Raw genomic sequence first — 24862 nt, 5'->3', positions numbered from 1 at the left:
GAAGGAAATATAACTATTTCTCTGAAATGACGTAGTTGTGATTATATGCAGACATGGCAGTAAATTATAACAGTACTTTGGAATTCAGCCACATAAAGTAGTCCTGTAATTAGTGGTACTTACCCAGGATATTACCAAACATTATCAGGGGAACAATAATGGACCTTGTGCTGAATTTATTTAGTCCGTACTTCTCATAAAGGGTTCCCAAAGCACCTGACAGAGATTACTACTGTAGTTCTTACAAACCCATGAGATTTGATAGACTGAAGAGGTTTTTTTTACAATGAGGGTGGTAAAACACTGGAAGAGGTTGATCTCATTGAAGATGTCCCTGCCTATTACAGGGAGGTTGGATTAGATGACCTTTAAAGGTGCCTTCCAACCCAAGGAAGGCACTGTTCTTCTTTTACAGAAACAGGAAGTTGCAATATAGGAAATATTTTCCAAAATGCTTACGGATTTTCTGATATTAATGTTCAGAGAGGTGTGAGCCTGAGGGAGGTGGAAGGAAGCTCTTCTGTCACTCTAACAACATGATGAGAGTCAACCCCAAGCCTTTTCATCACAATCTTACACATCTATGAATGAATATAACTTGTACTATGCCTCACCAGTGTATTTACAAAAAAAAATCTGGAATGAAAGAAAGAGAATAAGAAACAAATTTTAAAGGAGTTCTTGAGCACAGAATTGCTAGTCCCTGGTGATTTGTTTAGGCCTCATGCAACATCAAACATAACCCAGAGGGCTTCAAATATTTTTGTCCTGTTACATCCCTAGGAATATGAGAAGTGATGATTTGACTGCACTGCAATGGATAATCTAACCACAGCTTTTCTGTCCCTCGTGGCTCCCCATGATTCCAGCTCATTTTGCAATTATAGAAAAATACCCTTTTCTGTATGTTGCTTTCACATAGTGTTTTATGTGCTACATGGAATGTCTGAATTATTTTTGTTTGAAACACAGTAGCTAGAAACTGCTATAGGCATTTATTAAGCGTAATCAAAATAATTAAAACATGAATTAAGAAGTAGATGTTTTCCAGAAGTAATTGCCCCCTCTTAACTCTGTCGTAGAGAGTAACTAAACTAGACAAACTCCCAAATTAATTATATGTGCATCATTTAAATTTATCACTCTAATTAGGTTTGTCAATCTAGGATATCAAACTTGTTTTTTATCGCAGACACAACTAGTTTTTCATACAAATATTTTGAAAAATCTTCAGAATTTTGAAATACAATATATAAATTTATCGAGTAATTTGTGCTTTGTATCATTCAGTCAACTTTCTTCAGGAGACTGAAGTGTTTGAAGAAACAGTCAAGCTGTGGCGGAATGAATTACTGTGTGGTACCAGAGCAGTGTAATTGCCCATGTGCTAACTCTTGGCCTGCCAAGAAAAATGTCCTAGCTTAAAATTCAATTAAGCTAACATGCTTCTCTAGAATTTGCAAGGGGCTAAAAGTATGTCTATGGTCAATGACCACAGCATAGCTGATTCATAAAAATTCCTAAAGCTACAGCAATATTTTTCTCAATCCTTTCAAAAGAAATTTAATATTTTGGTATAATTAAATAGTTTCATATTTGGTAGATCAGATAATGACAAATTGGACTGAAATTTTAGTCTATAACTTGAAGTTTGCTTTTTTTTTACAGCAGCTCATGTTTGCCCTGGGCAATCACTCTAAAAACATAAAATGCCACCATCAGAACTAAAGAGCTAAAAGGAGACAGAAGAAGAAATAAACATAACCCAAAGCAGACAAAGAGATAAGGAATAGCAACAGAGAAAAAGATATTATATGAGAGCATAGGAATGGCTTTTTTTGGATTTCATCAGAGCAAAATGGAATCTTCCAACTAACTTCAATGGATAGTCAGATAATATTTAAAGACTGGGGCTGGGGATGAACCTAGAACAAGACAAGGGCTGTTATGTCAGAGAATCCAGTAATTCCAAAACCCTGAAAATCCCTTAAAGCTCTTCTTTTTCAGAGACTACTGTACAGATATGTCAACCTTTACCCTCAGCAGATGGAAGGATTTCTTATCCCTTCCTATCTCTTTCAAGTCTTTCCCTGCTATGCCATGCTGTGTCCTGCTTTTCTTTCCTTCTTGTTTTTAGTTCTGGACTTTCTGAGAGTTGTTCTCTTGCTCCAAGCAGACGTTGGTTTGCCTTTGTTTGGGGTCTGGGGTCTGGCTACTATTTTTAGATCATCCAAGATTTTTCCTTGCACTAGTCAGTATCAAGGAAAGAAAGACAGGTTTGAGGACCAAGAATAATATTTGAAATCATGAATTAGAATATTGCAATTAAAGTTCTAGGTTAGAAGGCTAAAACCCTCTAAGTAGAAAACATAAGAGCTGTGCATTTCTAGAGTTCCTGGAACACTGCTCTTGGCTAAAGAGCATCAACAGAAAAACACAGAAACTTCTCTGACAACCAAAAGAACTGCTTGTCTCCACAAATCTTTTTCTGTGTTGCATATTAGAAGTAAACTTTCAGGGTGTGATAATACTCTCTGGGACTGCTAAATTATGTCTGATATTTTTTTCTTACTTATCATTCTATTGAGAAATTCATTTTAACAGATTTAACTGTATAAGTCTGTCAGTAAACTGCTTTCCCATCTGAAATATCTGTGCTGTTTTCATTGGAGAAGGAACTGTTCTTCTGCTAAGCGTAACCAGGAAAATGCATTGCTGAAAAGAGATACCTAATCTACCTTTCAAAAAGCGGTAGTAGAAAAAACCAGATTGTTGCATCTTGCTGTTTCATACAGTTGAATCAGGGTTGAAATGCATTATGAAAAATATATCCTCACAACATAACCTATAACTAATAAAAAATGAAATATTGGGAAAATGGACATATTAACTAACTAAGTAGACATTAAACATGAAAATGCATAATTAAATGTTTTAGCTGGAAAAATATCTGTCCAAGGTCTGAATTAAGTAGCATTATATGAGTACTCTTTCCTCATTAAATTGTTACCGTATTTTTCTGTGTTCCATACTAGCCTAGAAAATGAATATTTACAGGGATTGAGAAGAGTGACTAATCGGCCAAATGCAAAGAAGTCCTGGAAATGCCTTAAGCTTCTGCTATGGTCTCATGAGATTTCCAATCTATTTATGTAGCACAACATCTGGTATAAAATTTACATAAAACTGCAAAGATTGAGTGACCATCTTCCAGATTTAGAAGATGACTTGTATTTTTGGTGGTGTGTGTGCTCTTCGTGCAGTGTATTGACCTTTCTGTGAGTTCCTACATAACTACTCAGGCTGCTTACTTGAAATATTGAACATTGAGTGGCATCCCCTCAGAGACAAGATTTATTGGTTCTTCTAGCACTGCTGCCACAAGATACTTCATGCCCCAGTCTGCACAGCCAAAGGAAAGAAGTAGGTGGTTCTGAGGAACTAAAGCAGAGCACCAAAATGCCCAAAGCTGTCAAACAGCACATGTGCTGCATGTGGATGCTTGGTATGTTCTGACACATAAACCTGAAAAACAAATGCTTGTCTATTCAGAATCCTGAGCACTGTGTGTCAGGCATGTATGGCTGCTGCCACTAGCAGTGCAAACAGAGTTGGAGGGTGTGTCCAGCCCATAGAGTTCAACTCTTGCTATCACAGTTTCATGCTAGGGAAATAGGAACTGATAGGTAGGTATGATTTCAGGAACAACACCAGCCAAAGATCCTTACAAATACGCAGTCTGGATGTGGTTTTATTTTTTGAGTGGGAAACTGGCATGATTCTTCTGAAGCCTGAACTTTGTGTCCAAAAATGACAGATGAATACTACCCTTCAAATGTACATATTTGTCTCTGCTGACTATGGCAAAAACTGTGGCTGACAAGCTCCAGTGCAGAAACCTACATCAAAAATACACAAGTTTAGGTGATCTGAAGCACATGGATACTTCTAAACCATGGCAAATGTTTTAACAGCCCAAGCTAGTTCAGTGGAACCACATGACAAATAATGACCAGGGGTAAGATGGTTTTTATAACTCCAATGTTAGATAAAAATGGACATTCAAATTGTATTTAGAACAGCATTGGAGTCCAGAACATACAAAATTGGAGCAATGTCAGAAAACCCAAAGGGAGAAGTAAGGACCATGTGGAATGCCGCAATTTATTCACTAGTCAGTTTTGAGCACTGTTACACAGATGTCTGCATGTGGAACAAATATTTGAGAGCACCAAATCCTATTGTTCAGCCCAACAGTTTTCCACGTCAATCCATCTTTAAAATAAAGATTAGTAAACTGACAGTCCAACATGTCAAGGCATTTATTTCTGAGATAAATAAGCATGATAAGAGAAAAGACATATAATAAAAGGAGTGCAAAATAATAGTGGATGAGCAAGAATGGAACCTTGGAGGTGGTGAACAGGCTGGTGGGGCACTCAAAGCACAATATAGTGGGAAGAAGGAAAGTACAGAATTGTGATAACTGGGGAAAGCTCTGACCAGGGACAAGCTAAAGCTAGGTTACAACACTGACTGCCTGGCATGGAGAACAGGGCATGCTATATGTGAAAATGAAGAAATGTGGAAACAGTGTCTGAGGAATGAAGACATCTCACATCTTCTGGGTAGAAAAATCAGCCCTTGGACTGTATGGAGAGGATGAAAGTCACAGTGTTGTGCCCATGCCATGAAAAAGGACAAGACAGAAATCCATGAGAAGCAATATGGGGTTTTTATAATGCTCCAAGATATGGAGTGGAGCAATGCAGGGAGTCCTCAGGATGGTGCAGAATTAATTCCCATTGGTTTGAATTGTGTGATGTCTTGGTACCAAGGAGTATGCATTGCACAGGTCTTCACAGTGCTTTTCAAGTTTGAAGTATGTTGCCTTTATTCACCTTTCAACAGTGCTGTGACACAGGGAAGTCCACAGAATGATTTCGACTAATACTTTTTCACAGAATCTGTATGATCAGCGAAGTTCTGGAAAAATATAATGTAGCAGAACTAGACTGACCTAAAATAACTGACACATCAGCTTATTTTCTGGAAAAATCCAGCTCTACGGAGTCAACTAGGGCTTCACTATGTGAATATCACTGAACAATTGGTTTTAATGCTTCCAAATACAGAGCAGAAATGCTACCCCAACACCATTAAACTTCCTTTGCTCCTTATTGTGCTTGGCTTTATGGATTTTCTATCCTACAGGATAAAATTTTGCTGCTTGCAGTTATTAAGTCATGAGACAATCCATTTCCCTTGTGGTCATAAAACTGCCACTGTTTTCTCAGCAATTAAAGGTAGCCAAAGTAATTGCAGGGTACAACCCAAAGACATACACAAAAATCTATGCACAGCTCTGGAAGTACAAGGGAAATCCTTGTCATGTTGAGAGCAGTAACAAATCTCCCCATTAACTTCATGGGGCCAGGATTAGTTGTAAACATTTGCTGAGAAAGTTCTTGGTCATTTTACCTATGACACCTGTGTTACTTGAGGTAGATCATCTCTAATCAAGGCTGCATTTTGCAGAATCCACAATTTGGGCTGGACTGGAATAAATGTGTTAGAAACATGAAAGGGTTCCCAGTCAGAAAGATGATGGCATGGAAGGGTGAAACTGTTTTTTTGAAATATTGCCTGTGATAGCATAATTGCCAAAATTTAATCCCAAGGATCCAAACACTTGGACCAACTATTCAGCTGGATGGAACCACCAAATATCCATTATCATTGATTCTTAAATAAAAAATCAAACAAAAAATAATGCTGGTATTTATGATCTCATTCCTTGGGGTTTTTTTTCTCAGTGTTTCTGGAATTCTTCTGAATTTTTCCACTTTTTATGATGATACATCATGGAGGAAGTTTTCCACTCCATCCAATACTAAGGGGACTGCAAGAACTAATGCTCATGTATCCAAGCAAAAATATTTATTGTATATTCCCTCTAAATTGCCTTTTACTATTATTTAAAACATGGATATGTTTTAAAGATTTCACTTTTTTTACAGAGTGCTCTTCTGGGAAAGAAGTAATGTAATAGTTAATCACCAAAAGCATTGATTATTGCCATGGAACAATGATTGCTCAATTTAAAATACCATTCTATTTCAAAATTACCTTTGTATTTCTTTTTCCTGAGCATTAATTCAGATTTTAAATTATCAGGACTGAAGAAATTTATTTCATTTTCTGTTTGCTTCAGAAACAGTTCTTTAGAGGTTTTTGATTCACCAAAAAATTTAGTTTTAGCCATGGTCTGACCCAAAAGAATTATTTTACTTTTCAGAGTTCATCATTATCTTCTCAGGTGTGCACCCTTGGTGCTGCCTCTTGCTGCTTTGCCATTGTATGGTGAACTTTTCTGTTCAGTTCAACCCACTGAGATGGAGGAGGACTCATCCTGATTTTCCTATGGGGTACAGGAAGAAATAGCAGCCTGGTGACAAGATCCCTTTTAAACCTGTTGCCATAGTAACAGGCAGACAATCTTCCTCTTTACATAACCTCCAGATTGGGAATTTTTCAAATCAGGGTGCTGTCTCTGGCTGAGCTCTGTTTTGGATGTGTTACAAACATTGCAAACATTAATTGCCTGTGCCCACAATCACCAGCACCCAGATTTTCCATGTAGCAGTGATGGGCCAAACGGTGCCTCCTGCTCCTGGGACAAGGTGGTGGTTTTAGTACCCCCATTCAGGGTGAGTTTGAGACATCTCAATATGCTGCTGTCTGTTCTCTTATGAAGAGAAATGACATTATAAATAGATGGAAAAACAAGTGAAGCTGCACAATGAAAGGTGGCAGCTGAACTCAGCAGTGAAAGCTGGGAGTGCATTAGCAATCTTTGCTGGTGTTTATGTTGCTGCATTGCTTTTTCCAGGGCAAACTCCTTTGGAAAGACAGCTGCCTATGTGCCCAGCACTCTGACAGAGAGCTGTAGTCATTTGCCTCCACACTGGAAGCATCTCCACTACCCTAGTTGGGCCAAAATTGTCCCACTCCCAACAGAACCTAAGCAGGCAATGATGAATGTGGAGGTAAAGTATGGTAGCTTTTTTCCTGAGGAAATTGAGAGGACATCATTTAAGCTGCTCATTATAGAAATACATTTAAAAGGTTTCACAGTTTATGCTGTTGAAAAGGGAGAATCCAGTGAAGATATTCATTGGGGAAGGAAGGTGTGGCTAAGCGGTCAGTCTCTTGTCTCATCTCATCTCATCTCATCTCATCTCATCTCATCTCATCTCGTCTCATCTCATCTCATCTCATCTCATCTCATCTCAATCATCATCATCATCATCATCACCTCATCTCTGCAGCTGTCACACTCTTTATGAGCAGGTAAATGTTGCCTGTCAGGTATGCACCCAGGGGTTACAGAGGTCAGCAGGCCGTGAGGGAGAGAAAAATGTCCCTTCTTTGCTAACATCCCATGTGTGAAATCATTTAGGACAGAAATATTTTTTTATGAATGCATAACTCCCTTTGTATTATGTAGTAGAAATGGATGAATAATTAATTACAAATATCCTATGTGATTATTGTTGCATCCTTATAAATATCTTCACCTGTTTGTGAATTGACCTTGGGCCTAATGGGATTTTCGCAGTTATTTGATATTATGAGGTATTTAATTTTTAGAAATAGGTTCTGATTTTCAGATTTTTAGTTAGCATTTTTTGCCAACAATCTGGCAATTAAAATGCTGGGCAGTTAATATGTTTTTATATGATCAGGCCATATGATATGATTTTGTTCTATGACTGAAAGCAATATAAAGACTAAGTTCTCAAGCATAACTAAAAGGAATTTAAATTTAAAAATTTATTTTCTGAAAAATATTTCTTATTATTTCATTAATGTTTTCTACAGTCTTGACTATTGCATCAATAACCTTCTACACTACAGTTTTGAGTAGAGAAAAATGAAGAATATCAAGTGGAATTATTTCAAGATATGATGGAAAATGACAAATAAGAAAGGCTATTTTTTTTCCAGTATCTGTTAATCTAGTCACAATAAGGAAATTAGAGGGTGACACTGAATCATATCGGGGCATGTCATATTTAAAATCTCTTGTAAATCTGAAAGACTTTTATATTGTCATACCAAACCGCCTGGCTACATATTTTTTATTATATGACAGAAAGATAGCCCTGTGGTTAGAGGATTAACCTGGGAAACCTGCAGTCAAGTTTTCTGTCAGGCTTGAATTATTTGCATGTTTGAGGACAATGCCATGGGCAGGGAGTGTCAGTTGCTGTGGAGAGGCTGATCTTAACCTCCCTGGGTTGCAGTGATCCTTTGTGCACGTCTCTTGTAGACTCCCTGCTTCAATTCCCCATGGAACTAGGATAAAACTTCTGTACCTCTGGGTGTTAATGTCACAATCCAGGGAAACATTCAGTCCGTGGCTCATCTAGGAATTAATACCAGAGTGTTCCTGTGCATGCTGATTACTGGGATGAGTGTCGCTGTAGTGGTTACTCTGTGTGCCCAAGCCATGTCTGGCTGAAGTCCCACCAGCTCCAGTCAGTCAACAGATATTTAAATATCCCTGGATGCTCTGGGGGAAGGTGCACCAAGGCATGGATGTGACACAGACGAGAGTCAAGGGCTCACTGACAACCCCCCCTCTGTCCTTGGGAAAATTTCCTGTAGTTCCTGGCACATGAAGCTAAAACCCTTGTGAAGTGTTCAGACACTGACTGCACTGAGTGCACGGTAGAAGGACAGACGGACTGAAAAGTCAGGACTTCATTAATGTTTTCATTTCAAGAACAGCCATGTCCTTTCTTCCTTCCAACACATAAGGTCATAAAGGCATGATCAGCAGTGATTGAATAACCATGAGCTACTGTCTGACACTGGAACCTTTCCAATTAATCAAAAGCATCAACTGTGAAATGAAAATACATTTTCATGGCCTGCCCTTAAACTCCCTTACAGTTTACTTTGCAACTAGGGCATGTTAAGAGCATTATTAGTAACTGCAACCTGTTTTACAGGTTTTGGCCTTTTCCTTAACATCAACTCAATACCCATTCCTGAAGAGAAAATAGCAATTTACTGCAGTAAAAAGCTTTTAGTGCAAGTTCTCCTTCTTTGCTTGACATTAGATCTTGCTAACTATAAAACAGCCTAACTATAAAACTTGTGTAAATATTTCCTTACCTGTAAAAAGGAGTTAAAATAAGTTTTCAAAAATCTATTTTCCCTATTTACTCTGTACATGTACTACCTATTAAAATATATGTTCAAAGAGAAGTTCATCCCATCTTCCCTGTTCACATTTCTGTAACTATTTGAATGCCTTTCAAACACGGCATTTTTCTATGTCTCTTGTTAAGATTGCACTATTTGCTTTGGACATGTAAAGTAATAAATGTTTTTTTTTAATACAGTAACATGGTTTAGATGATATAAATACCAGCTAGAAGAAAGCCTAGAATGAAAGAGCTCCAGTTTCTGTGAGACTTAAAGTGAGCTGCTTGAGCTCACAAGTCAGATCTCTTGCTCCCATAATCATGTCCTGCTACTTTTATTTTCTTTTTTGCTTAACAGGTTTCTTATTTGAGATATTCTTAGTGAAAAGAATAGGAATTTTTGGTTTGAGTGTGAATCTTGTAATAATAATACTTTTCACCCTGAACTCTGGTAACAAATAAATGTTAATGGTAAAGCCCTGATGTAATGTTCTCAAAAACTGACTGATAATGCGTGGATAAGCTTTAGAATCAAAAGGGGGAAAGAGTTGAGATCAGTTGTATCCCTTGATACTTTTTTCCAATTAAGGCAGTGGATAATTTTATTAAAAATATTATTTAATGACTATGCAGCATTTTTACTCTCATGAGATACTGTGCAAACATTAGTTAAACCGCACCAAAGCCACAAACCTCACTCAGAAATTCTAAACCCATTTTACAAACAAGGACCTGGAGCCAGAGATCTTTCAGTACCAGAGAGATCACAGCTTGAAGCTCCTCAGGAAAATGAGAGTCTAGAATAATGAATGGCCCTGCAGATAGAGCTGCCTCAAAGAACATCATCCTGACTCTGTCTTGACTTAGGGCACTTTATTTTACTTCCTTTCTGGGTTTGCTGCAGAGATGAAGGTCTCTAGCAGTCTGTCAGATTGAGGCTGTTCATACAAAATTATGACATAGTCATTGGGTTATGTATACACAGAAAAGAAGCCAGCCCATTTCCATAGTCCAAGGATGAGAGTATCCACCCAGAATCATATTTCTTTCCAATGAATAATTAACTTTATGCATGTACAACAGCAAGAAAAAGTGAAGACTGAGAAAGATGTTTGCAGTTTTTTCACTTATTTTATATATAAGATTCATTGATTTGAACACAAATCTGAAAGACAGATATGTCCTATCCATCTGTAGAGGAGTAGCACATTAGCATAGCTGTAACTGCAGAGCTTGTCGACACAGAATATAACTAACTAACAAACTAACAAACTAACAAACTAACAAACTAACAAACTAACTAACTAACAGCTTTTCTAAAAGTCTTACCAATTTCAGTGATTCTCTCTAGAGGAGAAGGGGATATATTTTTACATTATGTTTTTACATTATCATATGTTTTTACATTACTAATGCTATCCAGTCCACTTACTTTGAGCACCTCCAGTTTGGTGACTTAGTCCTTTTAAGAAGACAGGATTTTCTTCCAAAAAGATTAAAGCCACCCACCTCTTCCCATGTATTATCTAGCAATCTTTGGTACTTACTTTCAAAGGACTGTAGAAAGGACAAAATTTAGGAGCAAGGATGTATTTTTCCTTGCTTTTGGCATATTTTTTTTAGTCACTCGGCCATAAATAGTTGAAATGTTGGAAAGCAGCCTAATTTCTTTGTAGTCTTGTTGTTATTTGTTATTCTTATTGCTGTTTTGCTTTCTTGTTTCTCGTTTCTGACTAATCCCCCATCTTCTTCCCAGTCAGAGTTCTGGATGATTGGTCAGTTATAATACATCTTCGTGTTAAGCTTTGACTATCTATTCCATATGAGGGTCCTTGCTCCTATAGACACCTGACATTTAATATTATTGACTTGTACATCATTTGCTCTGGCTCCAGAAATCCTGCAGTTCTTTCTCAAACAAATGGGAAGGAGAACAATTGTGACAGTCTTCTAAAGCATTACTTATCTCACTCTTCATTAAGCTTCTAAAGTAGGCCAAACCTGCTATGTCCTAGAAAATTCTATCACTCTCCATTGACTCCAAAAGAAGTCCTGAGATCTGCAGTTTAGACATCTACATCTGAAATAGTTTCCAACTCTCAGATGAGATGAATTCTAACCCAAGCCATCTGAACTCCTTCCTGTGTGCTGTGAAGTGGGACAACAGGGTGAAAAAACTCCAGATGTCCAAGAAGGCAGAGAGACTTGTTCATTTCATGACTCCTCCATAGGATCCACTTGTGAGATTCCTAGGAAGTCTCATGTTAAATGATATCTTCCCTTTTACACCACTTTGATTAAGGCAGAAACTGACTGAGTCTTCTGCAGTCTCTTCCATAACACTTTGTTCTGTCTAATCTTGGGAGCGTATCCTGTAGCTTTTTTTTCACTTGTTTTGGAATGTTAAGTGAATAAACAAGTCCAGTACAGAAATTTTTATGTCAAACATTTATGACACTCACTGACTTGAGTGCAACTGAGTGGCAACACTACTTGAATCCTCTTCTAAGAGATTGGCTAAACGTAAAGACACAGCCTGTCTGAATTCATGCTCCTTGTTTTAACTGCTTGGGTAGTTTTCCTTAACACAGCAACTATAATTTATCTTCCTTGCAGTGGGTAATAATACAGTCAGGGCAAGAGTTTATCATATTCTTGTCAACTACAACAATATTCTAATAACAAAAAATAAACTGTTGCAATATATTAACATGAGAATATGCACAAAAAGAAAAATTACTTTATGCTGACTTCTGAAATGTAAGTAAGCTCATGTTGAATAAAGGCAGCTTTAAGTAGCAAACACATAAAAACCACTTCCCATATTGCTTTTCTAAAAATAACCACATGGAGTAATTGCATATAAGTCAAAATTTTGACAGATTTCACATAAACCAGTGACAATCTGGGTATGAAATTCCAGGAACAGAAACTCAAGTTTTCACAATCTAAATTTATAAAACCAAAGCCAGTGGGACATTTTAGTACTAGCTTTGTAAGACAGAAGTATCAAGACTTCACTCATTGGCTTTAAGAGTTTCTGATTTCTTCTTGCTTCTGTTATTTTCTCAGATTGAAAAGGTAACATTGAAAACTCCATCTGCATTTAGGATGTTCTCTGTAGGGTAAGACAAAGAGACAAAAGAAGGAAGGTCGGCAATTTCCTTGAACACCTTCTTTTGGATTCTCAGTTTCCTGAGTGTTACTCAAATCTGGTGATTTTCCTGTGCATTCTCTGACCTGATAGAGCAGGTGAGAAATGCCCAGAAGGACTGAGTGAGGTTTTTGGCCACTGTCAGTGGTGGCTCTGTGGGGGTGAGGCTGCGGCCCAGAGCAGCCCCGTGCCCGGCCCGCGCAGGCGGCACCGGGTGTCTGCGGGATGGATTCTGTACCTAGCTCCTCCTCTGGCGTCCCTGGAAAACTGAAGCTCGACTTGAGCAGATCGCCACCCTCTTCTTCTGAAAAGACAGAAACAAAGTAGCTATTTAATAACTCTGATATTTGTCTACATCCAGACATAACTCTCCACTAGTTCTTAAATCCACTCAGTGACACCTATTACCATTCAGGACCTCTGTTAACGTTAAACTGCTGTGCTGCTATTACCTGCAGAATTTATCCCTTTGCCAGTTTTTCAAGTTTTCATCTATTAATAATATTAGCAATTATTATTATTTTAATTTTTCTAGGCATTTTCAAATCACTAGTATCACATAATATTCATAAATGCATTTTTTGTAACGCCCTTTACATTGTTCTTTCCATTTTTTCTTAGTTATGTTAAATTGTATTGACTTTTAGCCATCATGTAATTGTTCCAGAAGAATCCTTATTGTTGGTCCTCCAGTTGCACCTCTAGCACTTACCACACATGATTCTTAGGCAACTTTTATTACCTTTTATACACAAACTTTCAATTCTGCCATTGTGAACTATGATAATGTTGTGATGACTTTTCCCCTAACATTTCCTTTTTTTCACTAATATTTACTTTTTTTCCAGAGATAGCTTCTGTAATTATGAAAGAATATTTAAGCTTGGATGATATGTTTATGATGTATGAATGCAGAAACCACCTGAGTGGCACCAGAGTGCAGCTCTGAGCTACCCTGGCTTATGTCCCTTTCAGAGCTGCAGTTTGTTGCCTCTGCATCACCCTCTTGTCATTCTGACACATAAACTAATTTTGGAGCAGGCACCTAGTCTAGATATTTCTGTAATGGAGCTGCAAATGGAAAACTGGGTCAATAATGATTCCATGAGATGCAAGATTTGCTTCAGAACTTGTACATTATGATACAAAATATGTCAGTAATGTTTCATTATTTACCCAATACTACATTTTTAATTCTTCTTATGTTTTTCCCTATTCTCCATATTTGCTGGTGTCTCAGGTGGGTGGGAATTATTGAGTATACACAGCCTTCCACTGTCCTGTTATCATCTGTGTATGGAACAAGACACCCCAGAAGAACTGGGAAATAATGGAGTACTTCATATCATCTCACTATACACTCAACCAGCAGCTCTTGAAAGAAAGATAAAACCAGGTATTGCAGACCTTGTGGTGCACAGCCAAGGACTGATGACTTCCAAATAACTCACATCAGTTCATGCTATCATACCCTCAGGAAGACAGTTCTGTAAGGTCAAACCAGCTCAGACTTTTCTTCAGAGTACCTCAATGAGACCAGCTGGTTTTCTGGTGTGGCTTACAGTAGACACACAGCTTTGCCTGCTTCAATGCACCATTTAACAAACACATGCATTTTGCATATTTTTTTAATTACACTTTTTATTTGTACTCAAATTTTTTCCCAATTATCTCACAGCAAGGAAAATGAGTGAATGTACTCATGTGGATCTCTCAAGCAATTGTTCCGAGGTTTTGACAATTTCTGAGGTTAAGAATGTCTAATTGATAACAATGAGTTGTATAGCACAGATACTGCATAGAAAATTAGTTCCAAGGATGTTAAGAATGTTGGATAAGCTGAGCTGTCAAATAAACATCCTGTTTATAAACTCAATTGTTAAATAAACTCAGTCTGCTAAAATACAGCCTACAAGAGATCTCAGTAAGTGATGGATGAAAAGTCATACACAATTTAAAAAATGACTGGCATATGAATTTAAATTAAACTTCATTTGGAGAGGTAATGGACAACTCTAATTAAATAAAAGCACAAATTAGGCAGTTTCCATGGAGACTTTGCTCACATGATCTGCCTATATTGTATAACTCATATGCTTATCCTCTAATGTGGCTGCACAGAAAGCAGTTATAAGTAATGAAAGTTGTAACAAAAATATTCTGAAGGATCCTTTACATTCTTGTAAGTAAGTAGGAGATCTTACTGCTAACTTCATAATAAAGAAGATAGTTTAATATTTTTGAAAAATATGTTAATTGATTCCAAAGGTCTATCATATCATTCAGAAACACATACAGAATGAATGCATATTTTCCCTTGCAAGGAAACAGCATCATAAAACAAATCTGCCCAAAACTAGACTAAGATGATAGGAGTAGGCTAATTAAGACTAAACATTTGTGGATGTGAAGTGTTTGAGGAAAAAGAAAAAAAGAAAAAAAAAGAAAAAAATATTTCCCAAAATTAAAGGGAAAGGTCATGCAATGAGATCCATAAGTCAGATTTTGACTTTGCTGTAAGCGTTTCTGTGCAAATTTGGACAGTCTACTTAATCTTTTTCTGTCTCAATTTCCCATTAGAATTAGGATTAAAATGAATTTCTTTCTTGTAGCTGTACTACATTTGTTAATGTCAGTGAGCCTGTTGTCCAGAAAAACCTACAGAGAGCACGGAGATAAAATGTCCTTCCTGCAGAAAAGTTACATTTTCTTATAAATTGGGTCAATTGCAGGTATTTCAAAGGAACTTAGAATTTCTTTGTCATTCCCTTAGGTTTATGAATCTGTATGAGGGGTATGAGTAAGTCTTAGTGATTAGTTTACTTCTTAATTATGAGGACTTCTTATTTCTTTATATTTTATCACTATACATATTCACATCACTATTTCATTATTTCCATTGTCTTTTCAAAAGGCTTTTGTCATTTCAGCCATTGAAAGGATTCAATTTTTGTGTTCTGCACTTATGAAGCATAAATTAATCTAGAGTCTTGGTGGCTCTTGCAGTATTACACAGATAATCTTTGTATGAGATTGAACTGTACTCCAAACTCATATTATTCATTCAGCAACAGACATACATGGCCTTTGTTTCTTCAGTTTAAATTTTTCCTAGAAATTGCCATTTTTATTATTGACCATAAAAATGAAAAGCATGGCCTTCATTCATGAAAACTCAGCATTCATGAACACTTCATTTCTCACAGTAAAGGAGTCAGGCAGGTTATCACAGCATTCTGGCTCATGCTGAAATGCAAGTGTCAGAAATGAGTGCATTCATCTCATGTCATTCACCTTCTCTATCTCATAGATAAACAGGCCCTCAGCTTGCCCTTTGCTACCTACTGGTGGAACATTCTACACCAGTGGACATAGAAGAAAGTCGTGTTCTTAGCATGGAATGCTTCAATGGGCAATGAATTACAAACAAAGAGATTATGAAAATCGGATGATTTACAATATAAGTGTTTTAACTATGTGTTCACACACAAGGGACACATCAGTATACAAACTACTGCATCACAAACAGGTCTAAACAGAAAACAAGACTCTTGCTCTGAACTTGAAACTAACACATAGCAGGAAAATCTCCGCTCTCAACAGGACTCAAAAGCATTGACAAAAAATTAAAGACTCTAAAAATGCAGAGACATTTGCTTCTTTGAAAGCTCAATGTATAGTAAAATGACGCTGTGATCTGCATAAGTAGGAGAGCAAAACCTATCACTTACATGTAGTATCTCATTTTCCTTTTTAAATATGTGATGTATCTGTCATTCATTCCAGTTCAACACTGCACAGATGACACTCAAAACTGTGATAGGAACTTGTCACAGCTGAAGTTCTCCAGACTTAAGCTTGGAAACGTCAGGAGATATTGCTGATTTGGAACCAGCTTGACACATCCAGGCAGCTCATTCAACCCTGAAGCTACTGCATGTACAGTGGGAAATGACACAGAACAGTGCCCAACGTCAGGCTGGCGTGGCACAGCTTTTGTCCCCAGTGCAGCTGGATGTCTGCCAGGAGTGTGGCCTGGCTTGTGCTGCTCCATACCCGGCTAAGGAGATGTTCTCTAGGGCAGCACTGCTTGGCATGGGCCAAATGTGGTCAAGGGTATGTGCTGTGACAGGGATGAATAATCACTTTGCCCACCATTCAAATTTTGTCATCTCAGCTTTAACCTCTGTCTACTCTCTGAACCTGATCTATCAGTTTAAATTCTCTTTCTTCACCTGTGAAATCTTGCCTCTTTGTTGGACCTCATTTTTCATGCATTCATTCTACCCTTAATAACCAGGCAAGCTGTTTCCATCTCTTAATTGTACTTTTATAACCTATCCATCCACAAAACAGGCCCCAATGTCAGTGGACCTGTTGCTCATATACTTTAAAAGGTTCAGCTCAGCAAGACTTAATCAATTAACAGCCTTCTCCATCACAATATAAGAGGAAGACTGAACTAGAACTGATTGATACTGAACTTAGATCACAGGATTTTGATTTATTTATTGTTGGCCTGCTCTGGACCTCACATCAATTTTTTTCACTATGTGCTTTCCTTTCAGCCTGCAAGCTCCCTATGGCAGTTGTTTTTTTTCAGTTTCTATATAGTGCCTGGTATTATAAGTCTGGCAACAAATGAGAGAAAACACAGCCCTAAAAGTGTCTGAATAAAACTGCAGCTGGAATTTCATTCAATCACATAATGAGAGAATGTGTCATTAGAGGATGAATATGGGACACTCACTACATCACTCCATAATCTGAGAAAACAAAATCACCTCTCCCAGACTAGGGAAACTTTAAGATCTAGAAGAGAAATCTCCTGTACCTCAAGTCCTGCTATGAAATCAAAGCATTTCTTGCAAGTGGCCTTTCACCCTGGCCAAAGACATCCCCAGAGTGCTCAGTGTATCTTATGAGAATAGGGAACTGAGAACTGGTCCTAATCTCAGGGAAACAACCAAATGTCTGCATGCCTGGGGGATGTTATGGACCCCTCATCCCTCCTGACAGCTAATTGGATTGATTTAGACCTTCCCCAAGAGACAAAAACAACTTCCAGAGAACCTATTCCTTTCCTCACCCAATCCTCCAGAGGTTGCATCCAATCTTTATCACATCTATAAAGCAAACTAGGCATGGTGAAGGCTCCTCCTCTGGCCATGAGGCCAGCTGGCATGCTCTAGCCATATATTCAAGAACAGGTTGGATCCATCCAAACTGTGATGGGGAATGATCCCTTGTCCATGCTAATTCCCTAGTAAAGACTGGGAATTATTTGGGACAGAGAAAATTAGTTGGCCAAGTGTAAAATAAGGACAGGGACCTGTCTGAGCAGCATTGCAAGTAATCAAATTCCTATTTGTTGGGCATTGTCCTGGCACTGTTTAATTTGCTACAGATGCAGCCCAGGTGGCAGTATTGTCAAATACAATATGCCCATGCATTGTTCTCATAGCATGCTGATAAGCAACAAATACACAGAAGGACAGCAGGGCTGGGAAAAACTCTGATTGAAATGAAAATTAAAGCTGATAGTAGAAGATTTAGGGTTATTGAGGTTTTCCTTTGCAAGAGGGCTGAGTGAAAAGTATTAACAGTAAGAGAAAGTCATTGTTTAATTAAGTTGCTTTTGCTTTTCTCATCACAGCCTCTTTTTTTCTTGTTATTTTTCACACACACACACACACACACACACACACAGAGAGAAATGTTCCTGATGAATTCAGCAAAGAACTTTTAATTACAGTATGCTGGCTCAAGAACTGGCCCAAAAGGATATTGCTAGAAACAGGGCAAATACATAGATTGCCTAAAATACCTTTCCAACTTCCTGCAAACAGCACTTAAAGGACTTCCTGAGGCAGAAGTTTAATCTAGGCCATCATTTTTACTAGCCATCAATGGGTCTATCCTCTATGGATTTATCTAATCTTCTCTGAGCCCATTTGTACTGATAGCCTCTACTGCATCCTGTGCCAATGCACCTCACAATCTAATTATGCTTTATTTGAAAAAGAATTTCCTTTTTGTTTGTTTATCAGGATGCCTGATAATTAAATTAGGTGCCTCTAGATCTTTGGTTGTGAAAAATAATGGATCATTGAGCCCTACTCACTATGTCTATATAATTTACAATTGTGTAGAGCATATCCCTCCCTTAGTCCTCCCTTCTCCGAACCAAATAATCAATCTGCTTAGTATTTTATTATGGCAAAGCTATTCTAAAACTTTCACTATCCTTTTCATTCTCCTCTGTACCTTTTTGTTTCTCTGCACTACCATTTTCAGATGCAGCAGGCAGAAATTCAAATGGCTTTACAGTATGGTTTTTTTTTTTTTTTTTTTTACTGTGGTGCGGTTTTCTGCTTTTTCTTCTTCTATTTTATATTTTATTTTTTAATATCTTCATCTGCTCTTTTCATAACTCAGAGAATTCATTAGTCATATTAAGCTGTGCCCAAGAGAGACAATTTGTTTGGCTTTTCAAACACAAACATACTTCTCTTATATATTACACTAATAAATATTGAAGAATTCCAGCCTTTTACTTAGCTCAGTTTACTGAGCAAAAACAAACCACCCTTCACATACCCTGAAAATCAGGACTGAGGAATTCCTGTTCTCTTCCTTGTTCTCTTGCTTTCATCAAGCCTTTCCACTTTTATATAGTATGGTTCCAGACAGCAGGACTATGAAATCAGGCATCAGTTTTTTGGAGGCACACCTCCTAATAAATCAGGGAGAGGAAACTGGCTGTGTCCCCCAGATCCTCTCGTGGAAAAAAGATAAAATAAAATATACTGCAGGGGACCAGAGAAGCTGTCAGGGATCATCTTGCTCTTGGCACAGTAACTCCTACCTCCCAGCTTTTGGCAGCTGAAAATCATCCACAGAACACAGGTTGCCTTAGCAATATTGTGGTGATCACCCTGAAAGGCTTTGGTTCCCTAGAGCAGCCTGTCCTAAGCCAGCCAGGGTCATTTTGCTCGTAGGAAGGTTTTCTAAGCTGCCTTACCCCTTTTACCCCAGAGATCTGCAAGTTCCCCTTCCCTTCCTCACTTAAAGCAATGAATGCAAAAATGTGTTGGATGTTGCTGCAAAGTCTTAAAGTAGAGTGACTTTTCAGTCATTCTAACACTTAAATGAATAATTCAGTTAAATAACTCAATCTTTTTATATCAAAATTAACAAGTGACTGCAAGCGAAAAAAGAGTAACTCAGTGATAAGACATTGTGTTCAAACTTGGCTCTGTGTGATGTGCTTCAAACAGTCTATGAAATTCCTAAAAGTTCTTTCTTCCTGGATTTTTCATGGCTGAATGACTATGTCAAGCCCTGAAAAAGCCATTTACCCTTTATTGTTTTTCAGGATCTGTGAGAGGAATCCCAGATATTCTATAATAAAAAGTGGGAATATTTAAAAAATAAAGTATCTCATTATTGTAAGTTATAACCCACATCCTGTGAACCCAGATTTTCTGGAAACCCTAGAAAAATCTTTAGTTATCCCTATAACTCTTCAGAATCCATTATGTATCCAACTGCAACAATTGTCTTTGGTACACTTTCATCTTCCAGCCACTGTGGCAGCTCTTGGAAGGACTCCCAGCTACCTCACAGTGGACAATTAAGGAGGGCCAAGAAGTCTGCCTTGGACCTTGGCAGAGAGGAAAAATAGAAAATGCATGTGAGGAACACAGAAGGACTTTGCACAGCTGTGAAGGCTTAACTATGCTGTCAGAGAAGTAAAATGCTCACCAAGTCCATTAAAATACCTGCAGAAATTATATGAAAACATTCTTAAGAGAGTCAAAAGTGAGGAAGAATGCCAGAGCAAAGTGTAGGACAGTCCAGTAGTGAGAGAGGAATATACAAGTCAGAAAACTTGACTTACACCTCTCCTAAAAATACATAAAAATTGTCCCTTAATTGCACTGGTTTGTGAATAGGAAACAGGATATTTGTCTTACTGGATAAGTGTAGTTATTTAGCAATCTTTTTTTTTCTCCTTATCCACGGAAATGAAAAGTCATTTACAAAAAACAAATTGTAGATTAAATTAGCCTTTTCAAAATACTTCAAAATCACTTTTAGAAAAGGCATTTCTTTAAGACTTTCCTTAAAAATGACTGAAGGCTCTAATAGTCAACTATGTTTGACAGAATATGGGTTTTGTAACCTTTCCATTCTCAGGTTAAAATTAGATATTCTCACAAAATATTTTGCTTTATTCTTTGGTAAAAACCACAACCAGATATAATGCAACTATTACTAGCAGGTCATGGCATTCTGATTTTACAGATTCATTTTATGGTGGGGCAAAAGGTCTGAGCAATGTCCCTGTCTTTCAAATGTTCAATAAATAAGATATTTTAACATTAAAGAACAACTGCATTTGTTCCACTGATCTACCATGGTAGGAGACATTTAGTATGGAAAACCTTTGACCCCAATGGGATGAGAGGGCAAAGTCAGCAATTCTACTGGAAACTGAAATTAGCTATTAGTATCTGCAGCTGTGAAATCCCTCAATGAGGCTTTTGACATTAGATGATGAAGCTCTCTATAACTGGAGACAGGATGTGCATATGTTTTTCTCTATGTGCAAGGTTGAAAGAGAGCAGAGGGAGGGCTCAAATATATTCAATTCCTACACAAGAGAATTTTGGTGAGGATTTCTGTGAACACTTAAATTCTGGGATAGTAAGATTGACAGCTAGTGGGGTTTTTTATTTAGCAAATATGATTACATATTATATAATATGCAGCTTCCTTTTGGCAATTTGAGCAGATATGAAATGCAGTACCTATAAATGAGCCCTTTTTCTCTCTCAAAAATAGCAATAATCAGGACAAGTTTTCTTCCTAGAAAGAATCATGGGTCTGGTGCAGCTGTAGCAGGCATAGACTGATGAATCAGGATGCCTCATTTCTCTGCCTTGTGTTTTCATCATCCTGTGAGTGCTGCTGAAGTCATGCTCAGTGGCTCAGATTTAATGCATTTTCCAGCAACTTGTTATTAGTTCCTTCCCCACTATCCCTATGCAATTGCAATGTGAGGCTTTCTCTCTCATCTACTTCCCTTCATCTCCCTCATCTTTCCCTTGTTCTGCATCCCTCTCTTTTCCATCTCCTTCCTAGACATGCTTTATTTTTTCTTCTTTTTTCCTTTTAATTCTCTGCCATTAGTCTTTCTTTTTTTTTTTTTTTAATTGTCTTCTTCTTCCATCCACAGTCCTAATACTCCTGAGGTCCAAGTAATGTGGCACAGGTTGAAGGTCACCTGAAGATTTTGTGCATGATGCATGTATAATCCCAACTATGTGCTGTACTGAGTTATTTGCACCACCAGGTCTTTAACGGAGCATTGCAAATATTTAGAAAAACCAGAGAAATTTTCCTCTTTCCCATAACAATTTTCAGCTACAAATTATAAAATCACAGCTTAGAAATAACTTAAAATTAATAAAATTGTCAAGTGATAATCTAAAATGACAGAAACATCTATATTTTCAAATTAATTTTGTACAGTTTTATCCTCTTCCACATATTAAAAGAGATGTCAGGCAGCACATCTTCAAGGTAGAAAAATGAAACTTCTAAAAATATCAAAATAGGGTGCTTTAACATTTGAAAATCTCTTTTTTCCCCCTGCATTTTTATTTTAAGAATGAATTTGTTCGGAACTGACTCATAAACAGTTTCAGTTTCAGGAAGGTTGTACTTTACAAAGAAAAGGGTTTTGCCAAGTACCTCACCACAGAGAGATTTCTCACTAATGCATTTGTTTAACACTCAGCACGGTGGGTGCAACCCTCCTTGGGTCCTCTCTAGTTGCTCTAGAAGTGGTGCAATATATAGCAGATATTCCTGTGGTTGTTTAGGATACACAGACACACTGACTCATTACATTTTAAAACCAATTACAATGTGCCTGAGGTGAACCTTTCTGTTTGTTGGTTGTGACATTCAATTACAACCTGTGCCACTGCTGGGTTATTTGGATTTTCCTTATGACACAAACAGATATGAAGTTGAAGGAGAATCAATTCTCCGTGTGGCCACTGAAAATGGAAAGCAAAATGATCAGCTGTCCATTGCAGGATGGGCAGAATCAATAGTTAGGATGTTGCAAAGGTATACAGGTGCTTGGCCAGTTCCTAGTCTTAAAGTTCACTGTACTGATCTCATCAAGATACAAATTTTTCATTTAATTTCTGAAGGATAGGCTTTTCACTGAAGCACCTGGGGAGCTTGGGCACCTTTGTCTTCCTCCCCTTGGTGGGGAGGAGTGGGCAGCTCTAGGCTGATCCCTGTCCAGCCCATTTCTCCAGGGACTAAGGAAAGTGCTAGATTGCCAGGCTCATCACCTCCAGTCCTCAAATGAGGGCCTAAAGCAAAATGACATTAAGCCAGACTGTCATGATGACTCAAAAAGGAGCTGAGAAACTGAACACAAATATTTGCTCTCAGCAGAGGTGCTATTTGTTCAGGTCACCTCACTAGCTGTGGTTGTGTTTGTAGCTGCTACGCTGGCAGAGGTACAACCTATATTTCTTCCACATTTAAGTGCTGCTAATCCTGCTTGAACCACAAAGTAAAATAGTTTGCAGACCTTGTTCACTGCAAGGATTTGTCTTTGAGGTCTGTGTGTGTGGGCAAATACCCATGCAGAGTCAAGGTCACTGACATTGTGCACATGGACTCTTTCTACCCCCGTATCTGCAAGGCACTAAAGGTGCTTTGCACAGATGTTCACCTGGCCTTTTCCTGCCCTGGCAATGATACATGGTCAGGAATACATCCAAGTTGCTCTTTGGAAGAACTCACACAACTGAAAAATTTAATAACAACAACAAAAGGTTTAATAATATCAGCTTAGATACTTGATCAGATTTGCTTGATTTAATCTGTTTAAGAATATCAGCTCTGCTGAAGTACCCATCCATCTGCCTGTAAGGAAAGTGAAATCAGTTAAACCATAGCCTGTAAGGTAAAAGTACCTGAAATTAGATCATATCTGCCAATAGCACAGTGTAAAGAAGTTCAGTTACCAAGGGTCAGGAGACATATGGGGACTTAATAAACTACTGCAACACACTAGTGTGGCAGGGCCCTCTCTTTGTTCTGTCCATCACAGACACAAACATATTGAAAACTAGTAAATCATTCCCTTTACAGCTATATTTACAAATATATTTTTATATATTTACAGCAATTTCAGTACCTTGAACACAGTATCATCTAATTACAATCCATTTTTACCACAATTTTACTCCAATAGCTGTTTGGGATGCCCCTGAACATTTGTTGGGATGTTACATATAGTCATGCAGTATTTCAGCCATGGCTGCATTTTCAAGGGAAGGAGGAGAAAGGCTTATATCAGGGTCTTCAAGCTCACATTACAAATGGAAACCAAATGATTACTATTAAGCTCATTTTGCTTCTCCATATCTTTGTTTATTCAAGGCCATAAATAGGGGCACCAGAAAGGCCAGAAGTCTAAACTGGAATATTGAGACTTCAGTTTCTGATGCTCAAATCAAGCCCAGGCTGGCAGTGACAAACCCCTTGGCTGAAAACAAATTAGTGAATTCTGTCAATTCCCACAAGAGAGGCATGCCATCATGGCAAAACTTTCATCTCTGTTGTCTCACAATGAAAGGGCAAGAGGAATAAAATAACCTGTCAGCTTCTTACCCCATCAGAGTCAAGTCATATCAGCAAGACAGTACTGGAATCTGGCTTCCATGTACCCATTATTCACCCGTGCAACTGTATGTAGTTCCTATGCTGTCATTCTGGTAGCTCTTAAGGACACTTGCAAATTTAAGGAATGCAAAGATGGTTTTGTTCTATGGAAAACCATGAGTAAGGCCTCCACAATTTTAGTAATTTGGTCTCTCAGTAATGAGATTTAAAATGAGTTTAAATCAGTGCTTAATTTCTGCTCTTTCAGGACAATGGCAGTGATTAGTAGTAATGTTTGACTTCCACTTCCATTTTTTTAATGCAGCTGTAATACTGTCTGCTTTTGGCTGCTGCTTTAATGATTACTAATGACTTTATTTTGAAAGTAATATTACTTTCTGTATTCACTCTCCGGCCTTTGAGCAAAAAGATAATTTGAGTCCAATTATGCAGTCTCTTCATACAAGACCTTCCATTGGTTTAACTTTATTTGGAGTCAGTCCAAGGAAATATGGCAAAGGCACTGAAAGCACACCATGTGTTTACAGGTGGCAGAAAGAATATGACTGTGTGAAAGTGGCAGCTAAAAACAAATAAGCAAAAAGATGCCATACTGACAAGAAACATATATCAATTACTTTCTAGCCATCAGTACCAGCACTGAAAGCATTTAATGGGTTAAATTTCACTGTTGCCCCCTCAGTTCTTACATGTAGAATCATCTCCCATGACATCCATGCAGATAATCACCTATGGCAGCACTGATGGCTGTGCTCTGTGCAGTCTC

At 37.8% G+C, this 24862-nt stretch overlaps 1 protein-coding gene across 18 annotated transcripts in view; it reads right to left on the bottom strand.

Moving 5' to 3' along the window:
* DLGAP2 (DLG associated protein 2) overlaps positions 1 to 24862 on the bottom strand; it is a 450442-nt gene that overhangs the window by 85336 nt on the left and 340244 nt on the right. For 11 of the 18 annotated variants that reach the window (XM_054280610.1, XM_054280611.1, XM_054280621.1 and 8 more), the window contains one exon: positions 12611 to 12676. The exons of 6 other annotated variants lie outside the window; for them this stretch is intronic. In XM_054280610.1, coding sequence (XP_054136585.1) covers positions 12611 to 12676 — 66 coding nt within the window. The remainder of the gene's footprint in view (positions 1 to 12610; positions 12677 to 24862) is intronic. One more of the 18 variants, XM_054280604.1, reaches the window with a different exon arrangement.

This window comes from Melozone crissalis, unplaced genomic scaffold (genome assembly GCF_028551555.1).
Source record: "Melozone crissalis strain CALT ecotype California unplaced genomic scaffold, PUWL_Pcris_2 ptg000027l_1, whole genome shotgun sequence".
NCBI classification, from domain to species: domain Eukaryota; kingdom Metazoa; phylum Chordata; class Aves; order Passeriformes; family Passerellidae; genus Melozone; species Melozone crissalis.
This window is presented reverse-complemented; position numbering and strand designations above follow the sequence as displayed.